The 16,701-nt window shown below is 40.1% G+C and overlaps 1 protein-coding gene across 2 annotated transcripts; it reads right to left on the reverse strand.

Moving 5' to 3' along the window:
- Nucleotides 1-540: 540 nt before the first annotated feature.
- mgat1b (alpha-1,3-mannosyl-glycoprotein 2-beta-N-acetylglucosaminyltransferase b) lies at nucleotides 541-16,097 on the reverse strand. 2 transcript variants are annotated; one of them, XM_061835402.1, is made up of 3 exons: nucleotides 15,632-16,097; nucleotides 8,547-9,724; nucleotides 541-3,818 (listed from the first exon to the last, which is right to left on the reverse strand). In XM_061835402.1, exons 2-3 carry the CDS (start codon nucleotides 9,399-9,401, stop codon nucleotides 3,117-3,119), a joined length of 1,557 nt encoding a protein of 518 aa, XP_061691386.1. In that variant the 5' UTR covers nucleotides 9,402-9,724; nucleotides 15,632-16,097; the 3' UTR covers nucleotides 541-3,116. The 2 variants fall into 2 exon arrangements, with proteins under 2 accessions (XP_061691386.1, XP_061691462.1); XM_061835478.1 differs by lacking the exon at nucleotides 15,632-16,097 and adding an exon at nucleotides 14,969-15,503.
- Nucleotides 16,098-16,701: the final 604 nt, after the last annotated feature.

A 16,701-nucleotide genomic window follows, 5' to 3' on the forward strand; every position in this document is an offset into this window, starting at 1 on the left:
AGACCCATTTACTTTCCATAACAGGTGTAAAGACAAGTAGAAGAGAACGACAAACATTTGGTTGTTTTAAAATGGGATTTTTAGAAGTAATGGAAGAGAAGATAAGCCCTTGTCAAAAATCGGATTTCCTTCTCGAATTATGAATTGAGAAGAAAGAGGGTGGAAAAAAACTGGAGACTTTCAAGCCACAAGTATTTTAGAGAGATCAAATTGCCTTACCTGTACAAGTCTACACAAGAGCATGAATAAGCTAGAAATGTTCCACATAAAGCTTCAAAATCAGCTCAAAGCTAAGATAGGAAGGAGTAATTGGTTTAGTATGTTTACTTTAGTGGCACACCAGTCTACGTGTAAGAATGTACTTTTTTTTTTTTTAAAGTAATTTATTGGAAATTGCTATGTGGACACCGAGTGGCATGGTGGGGTAGCTGAACGGCGTTGGGCTCTCAGTTCTGAGGACCAGGGTTCAAATACCGACCCACCTGTGTGGAGCTTGCATGCTCTCCCTATGCCTGGATGAGCCTTCGCTGCGAACTCCAGTTTCCTACCACACTCCAAAAACATGCATTAATTAGAGACTCTAAATTGCCTCTAGGTGCGAGTGCAACTGTTGTCTGTGTCCAGGTGCCCTGCGATTGGCTGGCAACAACTTCAGGATGTACCCTTCTCCCTGCCTGATGAAAGCTGGGATAGACCCCAGCACTCCCGTGACCTTCGTGAGAATAAGTGGCTCAGAAAATGGATGGATGTATAAATATCAGTGCTCATATTTCAACATTCACAAGTAAAAACAATCAACAGTTCTACAACCCAATTAAGCAATACGACAAAAACTGAATTCAAAGACAGCTCTGAACATTTTCACCAATATCAAAATAGTCAAATTTATTCATAATGTATTAAAGTTCTAAACACACCAGGCAGTGTTTCACATGACCAAAAAGACCCATCCAAAGCTTAATACAGTACAGTGATGATTGCTTGACACTCATCAGCCTTCTTTTTTAGCAGGAAAAAAAAAAAAGACATTCAAGTCGGTTTTTCAACAAACCTAAACTGCCCAAACCATGGTTTGGATGAAAACTACAACCAGCCCTATAACAGGGGATCAAGGTAAAATGTCACTCTGCTTTGCAAATGTTTTAGACTTCAAGTTCAAGATAGATCAATGACCCATTCATCCTCCAATGTGGTAATATATTTAGACAGACAAAATTCAGTTAACTGTCAGAGCAAGTGGTTGATTGCAGATTATTTAACACTGAAAATGAAGCTAAAGGGAAATCAGAAATGCTACAGAGAAAACTAAAACATAATTGACACCTTTTAAAACCCAAAGCATCAGAGATTGTCAGTCCATCTAATAGTATCTTAAATACACCGAAATGAATAATCAATCAAACATACCCACTTTAGAGCTTACCATGAAATGTAAGAGGTGGCAAACTTTGGATATTTCTCCATAACACTACTTCTGTCAAATAAATTGTGGCAGTGCAAAAAGGATGTGGACTGGTATGTTTGAGCGTTTCATTGTGTTAAGTGTTCAATGGAGACAATGAAAAATTTTTTAGATATGAAATGAGCAATCCACACACACACTTTAATGCAAAAGAAAATAATACTGGTGGCTATATCTCTAGGCTTTGCCACAAGAAGTGCCCCCTGGCAACAACAAAAAACTCCACCCTTAAGCCTCCATCCTTGAGGGCCAGAGATTTTCATTGGTCAATACTCGTTCTAAATTTATACAAGTGCTATTATAATCAAGATTTGGTTACTTTTCTGAAGCCCTGTTTCCACAAAGCAGTACAGTTCTTTATTTTCTGTTTCCATTAGCCCACAAGAGCCCACCTATATTAAATTTCATTTTATTTGAATTCTCGCAAATTAAATTTTACTGCTTTTGAAAATGCTATCACCATTCCACGTCCGGGAGTTCAAGCTAGTGGTGGGAAAATAACTTGCGATATTATCACTGTGACAATTCGACGATGTTAAAATTGATAAGTGATATATGAGTGGGTAATAGAACATCTGCAAATCGTTATATGAAAAAGCAGGGAAACTCTTTTGCATAAGAACAAAAAAAATTAATGGAAATGATTAAAAAAAGAACTTTCTATAAAAAAGGGTGCAATGTAAAGGTGATGTCAAGTAATGGTTTTAAGGAGCAAGAGATGCTTTTTGTAGGTATTTTTTTGGGGAGTGGGAGGATCGAAAGTAAATCCACAGTAATAAACGCAGTAAGTTGTTACGGTTTTAAAACATAGAAGCAATGCAATGAAATAAATACATTTACTGTACTAATGTGTCCAGTGGTAAATCCAAATGAACTGTAAAACTTGGTGGAAACGCAGTGTATTTTGCTGACAGCAATGATTTCACTGCTACATTGTGAATTGGGCAAGGTGATAAAAGCTGTAACACTGATCCAGGAAGCTCCTTTGAGCTCTCGAGCATCTAATGAAGTTGTTATTAACTTCAGTTCGTTTATTACTTTTTGATGAGTCTTGAATTTCAACACTCTGGTTGCAGCGCAGAGGCTCAGCTGTATGTTTTTCTATAAATGAAGAGGTCCACCCGTCATTGATTTTTTTTTTTTTTTTTTTTTTTAATCTTGACACTCAGTTTCATATGTGCACACTGAAAGAGTTCAAGATCATTTTTTGGCTTCCACTTTTTTCCGCCCACTTATTCTGGAATACAAAACTTCCTTGCTGATTCATTTTTTTTTCTCTTGCCAAACATTATTTACAGTCGATGTGAATGCGTGAATTTGCCAGCCTATTTATATAATCAAGTTGTTACGAAATTGAATAACCCAACTGAATGGGTCAAAAAGAAAGGCACTTTCCCAAAAGCTGTTGAAACTGTGTTCAAGCGTGGAATCTTTTCTCTCATGAGATTTAACTCTGTGGCCTCTATGCAAGGTGATCCTAAGTGGTGCCTCGTTTGAGATGCTTCCTGTCAACAGGCCAGCTCCCAGTCCCACTTGTGTGCTGTTGGATTTCTGGACTTCTTGAACAGTAAGGATGCAGTTGGGTCTTCAAGGGGTGCACCTTAGAGTACATCTAATTTCATCAACACTTTGTTTTGAACAGACTGGATCAGTCTCAACTCCAGCTGACATCATATTGTGTCCAACCTTCTGGTGGAGCTAAAAACATTCTTCGACCACGGTGCAGGAAACTCACAACACCCCTGTAGCCTGTCCGTGGGACTCCAGATTTCAAGTCATCCATCACCCCCAGATTACGGGCAAGAACTTTAAAACCATCCCTGCTAGAGTACTTTACTCTGTAGGGACCAGGTCCTCTTAAACTCGCCCCCTGTTGCAGTTCTTCTATCTTCACCAACGGGGCATTGTAAACTTCTTTGATAAACTTCTCATCATAATTCTCTTTAAGCAAATGAGAGAAGTCTTGTTTGGTAAAAGGCACAAATTCAGTATTAAGTCTAATATAGCGTAGATACTGATCAAAGAATTGACCTAAACTGACACCTTTTCGGCCAAAGGTGATAGTTCGTGAGATTTCTGGGCGAATGCAGGAGCGGTCCTTGCGTTGCTCTGGCAGACGCATCCAATCATCCCAGAATGCAGAAGGCCATTTGGGTTCAAGCTCGTCCCACAATTCTTTAAGCAGCATCCATCCCAAACCAGGGAAGAAGTCTGTCCGGTGGAGAAGACCAGGCTTGGATGGATCAACCAAGGAGTCTCTGCCATTATCGTTCCAGGCAGACACACACCACAGCGTTGGGTCAGACTGCAGGATTGGGTACATGGCACGGAAATACTCAAAGAAATCTGGTGCCACCTAAAGAACAAAAAAAAAAATACAGAAACATTATAAAAAATATTTCTCTTGTTCTCATACAGTACTGAAGCTTTTTATGCTCGCTCTACCCGCTTGCATTTTTTTTTTTTTTTTTTGCTGATATGCTTGTTTTTCTGGGAAAAAAAATAGAAGTAGTGACACCTGTATATTTTTAAACCTATGGGACTGTACTTTTCTGTAGCTGTTGCCATAGTCCACTTTCTTATACCGTTTCACTAATTAGCACGAGCCTGGTTTTAGCAACAAGACTAGCAGTGAAGACTCCTCCCTTTTCCACTGAGGACAATCACGGAGTGATGCAGAGAATGTCAATCCTGGAAATCAAAATCCACGGTCTTGTGTATGTAAATGTAAATGGATAGTTGGGGAATGAAACCACTACCAATGTCTCAAAATAGCTCAAGCAAACCGTGGAAATAGTAACTGATCATTCAGCAGTTTTCCCTAGAATTTATTGGGCGCAAAGCTCAAAGATATAGGCCAACATCTAAGGGAACCTTCCCTTAGAGCCGCAGATTACTGAAGAATCCGGCTGGCCTGTGTTGTAGGCTGCTTCAAACCCGAGTGAGTGACCATGGATGGTCGCTACAAAGAAGGGTAAGAAAAAAAATGACACGAGTCAATGCAAAACATTGACATCAGACTTACAAATAGATTTCAGGCAATTTTACAAGACCCTTTCCATGACAGTTCAACCCTTACCATCACTGAATATGAAACTAAATTACACAAGAAAAAAATGGCACCCCAAACGTTAATAGTTGTGCCGTCATAAGGAGACAAAACACCCAGCATCAAAAGAAAAACCCTTAGAATATTTTGAAAGATCAAAAATTGTCAGGAACCAGCGGTGCAGGGGTGGACCCAAATCCAGGACTCCCAGTCAAAGGCATGATGTTCAGTGGGTTTTATTATAAAGTTGTGCATGACAACATAGTCCAAGAAGGCTGGATCCAAAAAACAAGAAACAATGTCCGATAACTATGAGACAACAAAAGAGCAAAACAAAAGCGTGACTAGACTATAATGGCACAGTGGTGGAATAACCCTGGATGCGGTAAAGCATACTCAATGAACTGGGAAATGCCAGTGACAAGACTCCAACTTAAATACATTGTCTAATCACAGTGCCTCATGTGAAACAGCTGTGACCGGCAACAGGCGTCATAGATGAAACCGCTCAGAGCGGTGGCCAGGCCACGCCCCTCTTTGCCAAGGTCCAGCCTTGCACATGACAAAAATGGGAACATGAAGAAAGAAAAGACACTCCTTGCACAAATATGTCCATGCTAAAAGCATCATTCCTGGTCGCTAAGAAGCCCTCTACTAATAGTCGTACTATTGGGGAAGAAGTCATTTTGGCTGCAACAAAGGTATTAACATATGAAAACAAAATGTCTTTGGTATACAGCAGGGGTCAAGGAACCTTTTATACTGAGGGAGCCATAAATGCCAAATATTTTGAAAGGTAATATCAAAATAGCCATACAGTATTTTAAAAAATAGATACAGCTGTATTTGCGCATTTATGTAAGACCAATAGAGTACAATAAGTCTCTGAATCCTTTTAAAAAACATTGTGACGAAAGTACTTCTTACCATTAATGCGACTTATGGTGCTGCATGGTTTTGGTGATGGTTTTAGTCTGTTTCACGTCGTTAGATTAACCTTCATGCAGGCGTTGAGACTTCAATCCATTAATCGTGAACATAATTCAATTTGATTTTCCATCATGATGGTACAATGGTGAACAGTTCTTGCTGACAAAGGCATGTCTTTTATCTGTTTGATGATCTTCTCTTTATGTGAAGTTGTCTAAATGTTTATTGGCAACAAGTACGAATGCTTTGGCATACTCCCCATCTGTGAATTTAAACACACAGCAGAACCCCCCCTCTCTCTCTCTCTCTCCACAAAGGCTGTCCATTCTTGGTGAAAACTTTGGTAATGCTCATGTTTTTTTCTTTGAGCGACCCTTATCAATAGTTTTTCTATATTGAGTTGTTGTGGCCCTTCTGCGCCTGCGCACATCGACTCCCACGGCAAACTACAGCAACCCCACTAGGACAAACTGTCTTCATGTCATTTGCGCTGCCTTCACGGCAGCAATCACATGTACTGTATCTCGTTATGAGGGCTCTGCAAGCCATATGCAACCATCAAAAGAGCCAGATATGACTCGCGAGCCATAGGTTCCCGACCCCTGGTATACAGTGTTCCCTCTGTATTTACGGGGGTTATGCCCTCCCCTGAGAATAGCGAAAATCAACAAATGATGGATGCAGTATTAAAATACGTATGTATAATATGTAGCATATTATTGACCGTAAGGCAGGGGTCGGGAACCTTTTCAACTGAGACCCATAAATGCCAAATATTTTAAAACTTAATTTCAAAAGAGCCATGCAATATTTAAAAAACTAAATACATGTGTATTTGCGCGTTTATGTAGACCTAACAATTTGAGAGTACAATAAAGTCTATGAATTCTTTTAGATAACATTATGATGTTGCTAACCAATCATGACAAAAGCACTTCTTACCATTCATGCGACTTCAGGTGGTTCCTGGTTTTGCTAATGGCTTGATCGTCTCTTTTATACATTGTCAGATTAAGCTTCACGCTGGTGTTGAGATTTCCATCTGTTAATCGTGAACGTAATTCAATTTGATTTTCCATCATGCAGGTAGGATGATGAACAGTTCTAGCCGACAAAGGCATGTCTTTTATTTGTTTGATTATCTTGTCTTTATGCGAAGTTGGCAAAATGTTGATTGGCAACGTTGAGTATGAATGCTTTGGCATACTTCCCATCAGTGAAATTTAAACACACAACAGAACCCTCCATCTCCAAAAAGGCTGTCCAGTCTTGTTGAAAACTTCGGGACTCCTCATATTTTTTTCTTTGAGCGACCTTTGTCAAAAGCGTTTCCATAGTTAGTTCTCAACGTTAGATCCTTGTGCACCTCTGGACATTGACTACCACGCAAAAACTACGGCAACCCACTAGGCCAAACTGTCTCTACGTCATTTGCGTTGCCTCCCACACAGAACGACGGAAACCCCACTAGGACAAACCTTCTCTGTAAGACAGAAATAACATGTACAGTATGTCATTATGAGGGCTCCGCGAGCCATATGGAACCACCAAAAGTGCCAGGTATGGCTCGCGAGCCATGGGTTCCCGATCCCTGCCGTAACGCATACTTTAGTCTTTTTCTCCCAAATGGACACCACGCCTTCTGTGCACAATGAACACCAAATATATACCTGTCCAATGAAGTACACTTGAAAACACTGCAATGTTTTAAAACACGTGCTAGCATGCTTCCTAACATCATCACCGATGTTTTCAAGTGTACTTCATTTGACAAGTCACAACATTTATAGATGTTCGACCTCAGTGTGCTCATATAGCGCCACACATTTTAAAATGCCCTGTCTATTTATGAAAAAAATTAAGATCTCCAAGTGCATCTTATGGATGTGAAAATATGATACATCATGAAAATAATTTTTTGAGAGCAAAGTCCAAGAAAATGCGGGGCCACAAACAGTGAACCGCGAATGGCCCAAGGGCACACGGTCCAACAAAAACAAAGGAATTCACTTTGCATTTCCAACACTTTTAGAGGGGACTGTATATTGCCAAATGGATTGACTCACATTAATTTAAGTGAAATCCCATACAGTTTAATGTGACATTGGTCCACCTTTTGCAGTTATATTATCTCACACTCTTCTGGAAAGTTGTTTCCACATGTTTTAGAAGTGCGCTTATGGAAATTTATGAGCATTTTTCCAAAAGCACATTTATGAGGAGATAACACTGATGATGGACAAGAAGGCCTGGCTCTAAGTCTCTGCTCTAATTCATCCTAAACGTATTATTTCAGGTTGAAGTCAGGATTGTGCAGGAAAATCAAGTTCATCTCCATCGAACTATCTTTTTATGAACCTTGATTTGTGCAATGATGTACAAAACAAAGTGGAACAGGAAAGGACCATCTCCAAACTGTTTGCACAAAGTTGGAAATGTCCAAAATACAAGCCCCTGAGCTCGAGCTCCAGTGAAATGAACTCTGAATGCATCAGCATACCAAAAGATTTTAGACAGTCAAACTATTTGGGGATTACCCCTTTGTGTTCCAAAATGTCTGTGCACCAGTGCATAAAGCAAGGTCTTTAAAGTCATGGAGGAGCTATTGTGGCATGGATGAATTTGACTGGCCTTGATTGAGTCCTGCCCTCAACCCAATATAACTTGGACTTTGAATGGAGAGTGACTCTGGCCTTTCCATCTAACGGCAATGTGTGATCTCACAAATGTGCTCCTGGAACAACGGGCAAAAAATTCCCATAAACTCTCTTCTAAACCTTGCTGAGAGCTTTTCCACAAGAGTTAAAGCTGCAACAGCTTTGAAAGAGTATATCAACATTATCTGTATTTAGAATGGAATGTAACTTAAACTCATGTGAGTCAAGGCAGGTGAGCAAATACTTTTACCAATGTACAATACTTAAAAAGTACAGTGAATATGATAAATTCATCTGATTCCAACAGTTTACCCTATTTGACAAACTCAAGCTTAGTTATAGTTTCTGTGATTTTGATTACTGTAAAAAAAGAAATAAATGTAAAATTGATGGAATATAAGAATATTGGTATGCTATTAGAATAAAGGAGAGGCAATTGGGAACTCACCTCCAGGTCATCCTCCACTATGACCACAGTGGACTGCAAGAAAGTATTGAACACTTGGTTAAGTGCCCAGCGATAATGTCTGGCAATTTTGTAATAGCCCTGGAACTTCCTGTGCTCAGGCCGTACTCTAATGTCCGAGAGCTCTGGCTGTCTTATATGTGTCACTTGATTGCCATAAGAGCCAATGATGCCAGCTGTTTCAGAATGACCGCAGTCTTGGCTGACAATAATGGGATAAAGTTCTTGAGAAGGGCGGTATTGAATCAGTCTGTCAAGACTTCGTTTTACTGTAACTCTGTCACAAGCAATCACTAGGATGGGAATGACGACTTCTGGGCTTGGAACAGAATTTGAAGGCTTATGGTCAGTGTTGTCCATTGTGATTATATTGGCTTGCTGGTTAGCATTTGGAGCTGCTGTAGCAAAAGACTTCTGAGTGTGTTTTGGAGTTTGATCCTTGGTATCCACATTGTCTTCAAAAAGAAGCAACGGCTTTGGAGGATGATGAACTGCTTCCGTTATGAAGTGATTTGTAACGGGCATTTCTCTCTTTCCAACATCTTTGTGCTTAGACCATGCTGCTCTGTGATTTTCAATCTGTTTTAACAGCTTTTTCTGAGTCTCAAGTTGAACTTCAACTTCCTCTGCCAGCCGGATGACCTCCCCTGCCAAGTTGAGATGGCTTCCTTTGCCTCTGACGAGACCCCACTCCTCATTTCCTCCTGGTTCTGCGCCACCCCCTTCCCTGAGTCGGCCAACTGGTGGGCGTCCCCAAAGGTAAAGCAAAAGCAACGCATTCCATGCAACAAACAGAAAAGCACCGCATAGTACAAGGGAACCTTTCTTTCGCACCATGGCCCAAGGACACAAAATGGGTAGGTTGTGGGAAAGGATAAAGCTAGCAAGCACGTATTGGAGCCAGAGAAAGAGTTCTATAGATGCAGATGGAAAGTGTTGTTCGACTGGAATCAATGCCTGATCACTTCATACCGAATTAAAGACGAACCCTGACTCCTTTTGAAGATTGTGTCCAGAGGAGAACTGAACAATTAAATTCACACAATCTTACTGTGGAACGCATCAATGCCATTAAATGGTTTTGCAAAAAATGGGGAGAAATTGGGTCACTTTGGATTGAGGTAATGGGACTCCTTGTACATTATCCTTCGGCCATCATCCTGGAAGACAGAGCAGGGGAAAAAAAAAACAAATTAGTAAAATAAGTTTGAAATAATTAATGGATCACAATGAGTGCACTCTCTTTGGTGGCTGGGCATTGATATAAACAGCATCTACATTCTACATTAGCAGATTAGGTTTGCAGTTGTTAGACCATGAACTACACATAAAATACCGCTACTATAATACGTTTAGATTTTGGTTTTTAAATAGGAGAAATACATGTTGATTCATTCATTCATTCATCGAAACTTTTTCTGAGTGGGTTAACCTCACGAGGGTCGCAGGATTGCTCGAGCAAATCCCAGCTGTCATTGGGTAGGAGGCAGGGTTCACCCTGAACTGGATGCCAGCCAATCACAGGCCACACGGAGACAGACAACAATTGCACTCAGAATCATACCTATGGGCAATTTAGAGTCTCCAATGAATGCAGGTTTTTGGGATGTGAGAGAAATCCGGAGTGCCCAGAAAGAAAAATAAGTGCCATCTCAGCAAAGTGAAACATGTATGAATGAGAGAAATTCTATAAGTTCAACAAATCTTGTCCTTTGCAGAAGTACTTCTAAGGGCATCTTATAATATTCTGCTATTAACTGAAATGTATGTGCACAAGACTAAGGGAAATCACACTTCAAAATATATTGTCCCAGTTCCCCCACCAAGTAATATACTGCAATACTTGATTGCTTTCTTAAAAAAAAAAAAAAAAAAAAAAAAAGAATAATAACAATAATAAATGAAAAAAACAGGCTCTTTAAACAGTATCTCATTAAGTAACAGTAAAGTTCTTTATCATAGATCCAGGTTGAAACAAATCACCTTAAAACATTTGACAGATTTTAAATGATGTTGATTTATTCAATGGGAATTGACATCATTAGGAACCTTATGGCAAAACAACCCTTGCCTGTACCGCGAAAAGAAAAGATATTCTGCAAGTAGCTTACAATGTCACCATATCAAACTGCTAGTGACTTCTGTCATTCTAGAGCAGTGGTCTTAAGCTGGTGGCCTGCGGGCCATTTGTAGCCCGTGAGATCATATTTGTCGCCCCCATCTTAATATGAAAGTTTAATGTTAGTGCGACCCTCGAGTTTTACATGAATGACACTTTTACAGTGTTGTGTGGAAAGCTAACCAATCACGGTGGGGTATATGGCTCTCGGGCACGTCCAAGCAGAGAAATATTTTTCTGAGTGAAAATTACAGCAGCGTTGCCATGTAGCGTTTTTCTAGTAGTTTTGTACACAACTTGTTGACACAAGCCCCTTTGTTTATCTTTTTCATTCATTCATTTTCCAAGCTGCTTATTCTCACAAGGGTTGCAAAGGTGCAGGTGCCAATCCCAGCTATCATCAGGCAGGAGGTGGGGTACACTCTGAACTGGTTGCCAGCCAATTGCAGGGCACATAGAGACAGACAGTTGTACTCACAATCACACCTAAGGCCAATTTAGAATCCCAAACACATGTTTTTGGGGATGTGGGAGGAAACCGGAAAGCGGGGGAGACCATGCAACTCCACACAGGCAGGGACAGGATTTAAATCCCAGACCTCAGAACTGTGAGGCCAACGGTTTAACCAGTTCCACCACCGTGCTGCCTCCTAGTTTATCTTAATGTGCTTAGTTAAAAAAAAAAATGGGGATGTGGGAGGAAACCGGAACGCGTGGAGAAAACCCACGCAGGCACGGGGAGACCATGCAACTCCATACAGGCAGGGACAGGACTTGAATCCCAGACCTCAGAACTGTGAGGCCAACGGTATAACCAGTTCCACCACCGTGCTGCCTCCTAGTTTATCTTAATGTGCTTAGTTAAAAAAAAAAAGAAAGAAAGAGATGTTTAAGAAGATTGGATTTTATTTTAAATTTCCAATTGGCTGCGAGTGCATGTGCGCCGAGGCAGCGGCCCAGGCTAAGCCAGTTGCTGCCTCCAGCGGCCCCGAGGAACAGTGAGCTTGAGAGTTCTAGAGTAAGGTTTGTGTGTGTGTATGTGAGAGAGTGTGAGTGAGTGAGTGAATGCCTGGGTCGAAGGATAAGTAACTCCAAGGTCTTATTCTGGTGTAACTCCATTTTTAAAATAGAGTTGAGACATTGAAACTCAAATCAGCCTTGTCAATATCAAAGTTGTTAGTTGACGTTCAACTCCCTCTGAACAAAAATGGAATGGAAATGGAAAGATGAAACTCGTGTACAGCACTATATTCTGATGTGAGTACAGGTAGTTGGTTAGTGAAAGATCACAGTGGATCACCAAGCACCACTTTCAGGGCACCTCAGCATTAGCATTATAAACTACTTAGTGTTGGTAAATATAGACATTGTAATCCTGTTAGGATGGATGGGAACTGTGGTCCATTGCTTTAATACAAAATAAAATCAATTCTTCCACAGATATATCAGATCATAGGTACTGTGTGAAGGTGTGCAGTGGTTATATTTCAGGTTAGGCTTGTTCATGTCTAGGGGGACTATGAAATTAAAGCTTATGTTAAATGGATGTAATTGTTCATGTCTAGGGGGACTATCAAATTAATGCTTATGTTAAATGGGTGTAAAACACTACAGGAAAGCAGTTTTATAAATAAACCTTCCTGCCAGCTCTTCTATATTAACGGGAAATTAGTTGACCATTCCTTTGTCAGCTGTGATCTTACATATTTTTGCTCCACAATAAAATCTTTTTGTAGCGGATCACTTTGAGGGCTTTCGTGGAAGAGGTGATAATTCTAAATATACATCCATCCATCCATCCATCCATCCATCCATCCATTACTTGAGTTGCTTATCCTCACAAGGGTCGCGCGAGTGCTGCAGCCTATGCTAGCTGTCTGAGCAGAAGACGATGTACACCCTAAACTGGTTGCCAGCCAATCACAGGGAACGGATTTAAAAAAAAAAAAAAAAACATTAGCACTCACATTCACACCCCATTCATTAAGTAATTTAGAGTAATTTAATAATTCAAAATATGTCTGTTGAAAAAAAAAAAATCCACAATTTTCAGGAGAAACAATATATTTGCAGAACTCACTGGAAATGACCCTCCAAAATCATGTGTGTGCAAGTCATGATTAAGTCTCAAGCCATAACCTTCAAATATCAAGCAAGTCCCAAGTTAAGTCCCAAGTTATTGTGCCAAACAATCAAGTTTCCACTCAACTTTAAGCAATTTGATTTAAGTTGTCATAAGTCAAAATGTACATAGGACTGGGAGTGGTGTTTTTCACTGTATTCAGAATCAAATCATGCAAGAGGGTATAATTTGTTTGTGTGCACAACTATTTTCTCACCCAAAAAAATATTAAACCAAATATTTCCTCTCTAAAATAAAACTAACATCACTCCATATTCAAAATGCTGATTTTAAACTTTATAGACCAGCACAACTTGCCACGTCATAAATTTAATATCTAAGTCACATCTTGACTTTCAGCAAATGAGTTTCAACTAAACAAATCCCAAATCCTAAAATAGGTCAAGTCTCCCAACTTTGCTTCTGTGGTCTTTGTCACATTTTTTAACACAATACACACAATGAATAATTTTTTTTTTCATTATTTTAACTCACTGTTGGGGTAGTGAGGCCCCGTAGCTCAGTGGTTAGAGCACTGATTTGGTCAACCAGGGGTTGTGGGTTCGTATCCCACTGGGGCCTCCACTTCCTGAGAAGGGTTGCGTCAGGAAGGGCATCCGGCGTAAACATATATGTGCGTTCATCTGAGATGACACGCTGTGGCGACCCCGAAAGGGACAAGCCGAAAGAAACAACATAACTCGCTGTTGGGGTAGCGTAATGTTTCATTTTCTAGTCGTCAGTGCAGGTTAAGTTCCCATTCAATGATCTCTTTTACTACAGTTACAATGAAGAAAATAAGTATTTGAGCACCTTGGTATATTGCAAGTTCTCCCACTTAGAAATTATGGAGAGGTCTGAAATTTCCATCGTAGGTGCATGTCTGCCGAGAGAGACATTATCTAAAAAGAAAAATCCAGAAATCACAATGTATGATTTTTTAACGATTTGTGTGATACAGCTGCATGTAAGTATTTGAACACCTGTCTATCAGCCAGAATTCTGACCCTCAAAGACTTTTTAGTCCTCTGTAATTGGAAACAAAGGCTACTGTACCAAATATTAACATTGGTTTTTGCAGGTGTTCGAATACTTATTTGCAACTGTATCACACAAATTGTTAAAAAATAAATAAAATCATACATTGTGATTTCTGGATTTTTCTTTTTAGATTCTCTCCCTCACAGTGGACATTCACCTACGATGAAAATTGCAGACCCCTACATGATTTCCAAGTGCGAGAACTTGCAATTATAGTAGGGTGTTCAAATACTTATTTTCTTCACTGTACATGTGTGCTGTGATTGACTAAAGACCACTCCAAGGAATAGTACTACTTTTGGCCAAAGTGAGCTGAAACGGGTTACAGGTCCTGTGCAACCATGAACAAGGTAAGCAAAATAGAGATTAATTTGATGAGACATGAGGATTTCTCTTGAGCTACCCAGAACACATTATGACCGCATTTTATGCCAATTATGTGCTGGTTGCCTCAAAGTTAGTGTATTCAATTTTACCAAAATTGGGTATTAATAGTTAATTGATTATTTCTGCCCTTCTCTCATGTGATCCTATACGCCACCAGAATTTTTTCAGAATCACAATCTGACAATCATGAGCCACAATGGTTTCATATCACCGTCTGTCATATTCTACTGAGCTGACTGGCTTACAACATAATGTACAAAATAAGAACACTAATACACCACAAACTGTTTCTCCATTGTAAAGTAATATTCTTTAAAGAATTGCTGACTTAAATAGGTGCAAGTTCTTAATAAAAAGTCAAATTAGCCCGATATGCGACGACAGTACGATGAAGTCGAACTTAAAACTCCAAAGCGAATTAAGTTCATTTTTCATATGTCCACATCTGAGGGCACACCATGATAGCGAGGAGTTTGCAGTTTTTTTTTAATGAATTGTGAAAATGTCTTTTTTTTTTTTAAACAAGTTTCTAGGGACACTTGGGTTTCTGACAGGAAAACTAATTTTTGGCCCAACAAAATCTGCAACATGCCCGCATGCAAAATTGAACCGCCTCCCCTAGCAGCACACATAAATCAGGACTAGGTTTGACTTGGAAAACTAACAAACTTTAGAATAAACTAAGGTTCGAGACCCGACACAAACAACAACATATTGACAAACGCTTTAACTGACCTGGGGGCTGCTCACATGACATGTCCGAACCTTGCAGAGCTGTTGAAAAGTTCAGCTTTGCAAACAAGAAGCCGATGATTGTGAACAAGAGGGAGGGATGGACAGTGGGAGGGAATTGCTGCTCCTTTACAAACTATACCAGTTGAAACTCTATTCTCCTTTTATTCTTGTTTATCCTTTCCACGGGGACGCAGAACAGCCAGCAGGCTGTGTCTCCACAAACCAGCTTAGGAACTCGAGAGAAATGCTTCACATGACAGAGGCAATAAATGACCACTGGGCACCGCCTCTTCCCATGTTGTCAAGAACCATTTTACGTTGAATTATTTAACAATATGGTAATATTTACCATATGCGTTACACTACCAAACCAACATTAGGCCACCCGGTCTTGATTGTAATGAATCCCAATTGTTACGCTTGTATTAGTTACCCTACTGAACTAGCCAGAAACGTAGCTGCTATCCCCACAGGACTCCTTAATTGACGTCAGGGGTGTCAGTCATTTCACTCCTAATTGTCAGCCGATAGTCTGAATATCAATACCCCCCCCCCAAAAAAAAAAAATACACGTTATGAAGACGTGACCCTAGCCTGCTAGCTAACAATAGTCGCCTCTCAGCTAGGACCCTAAGATTTATCTCTTTTGATGCAGGCACTCACCTCGTATATGCCGCTGCCAACAAAACGTTGTGCCTCTCATGTTGGAAGGATGACGGGGTGCACGTGAAATCCAGTCCGGCTCGTTTGGAACTAGCTAATGTTAACCACCCTCGTTTCCGCTTCGGTACCACGTTCACTGTTCATCTCGATGGTCGTACAGTGTGGCATTACGACCATCTGCGAAAATCCACTTCTGATTGCCCTACACCCCGACTGAATGTAGTTTTTACAGCACAAAGTATTCGCGTTCCAGCCTTCCGTATGACCGCAGAGTTCCTTCGTACTGAGTTGGGGTCTGAGTGTGGTGCTTTGGTTTGGCATGCTCCAGCTGCTTGTAGCAAGGGTTGCCCTCAGCACTTGTGGACGCATTTTGACTCAACTCCACTTCCGGATTGACTCTTGTACGACGATTCGAGCCGAATCAAGCCGAACCCTCGGTCGGCAGGCAACTTGATGTTACCCCACAGTTACGCTTACAAAATGTAACATTATAAATAAGATGCTGTTCCTTTGGTCTTGGGCCTTGCCTATCACCAGGAACCGCATATCCATACTGACTTCATCATTGTAGATCTAACTTATTTTGGGGAAAAGGCATGCTTTTAAAGCAAATATTTCAATGAAGTACAGTAATGAATTCTGTTCGTTTACAAACCACGCAACACATTTGAACTAAAACAATGTTCCAGAACATATAAACTACACTATACAATTTTACATAGTTACAAATAAATAACCAGAAAAGGAATTGGGAGGAAACTGAAAACACCAGAAGAACAGTATTCACAATTCATCAATACAGCTGAAATCTATTTTGCGTGGACCAGTATTAGGGATTTGTGCATTGGCAATAGACAAGAGGACTGTATGTACTTTTTACATCTGATTACGTAGAGTATGTTTTCATCCCATAAACAGTATAAACAGTTGTATCACATTCATCGAAACAGGTTTTCCACATTAATAGCTGTCAGCACTCATGCAAATGTTTACAAGTTTGATTTCATAATCTCAATTATTGCTCATTTAGCTTTTATAAGTGTATATGCATTTTTTTGTATTATGATCAG

The sequence above is a fragment of the Syngnathoides biaculeatus genome, chromosome 1 (assembly GCF_019802595.1).
Source record: "Syngnathoides biaculeatus isolate LvHL_M chromosome 1, ASM1980259v1, whole genome shotgun sequence".
In the NCBI taxonomy this organism is placed as follows: Eukaryota; Metazoa; Chordata; class Actinopteri; order Syngnathiformes; family Syngnathidae; genus Syngnathoides; species Syngnathoides biaculeatus.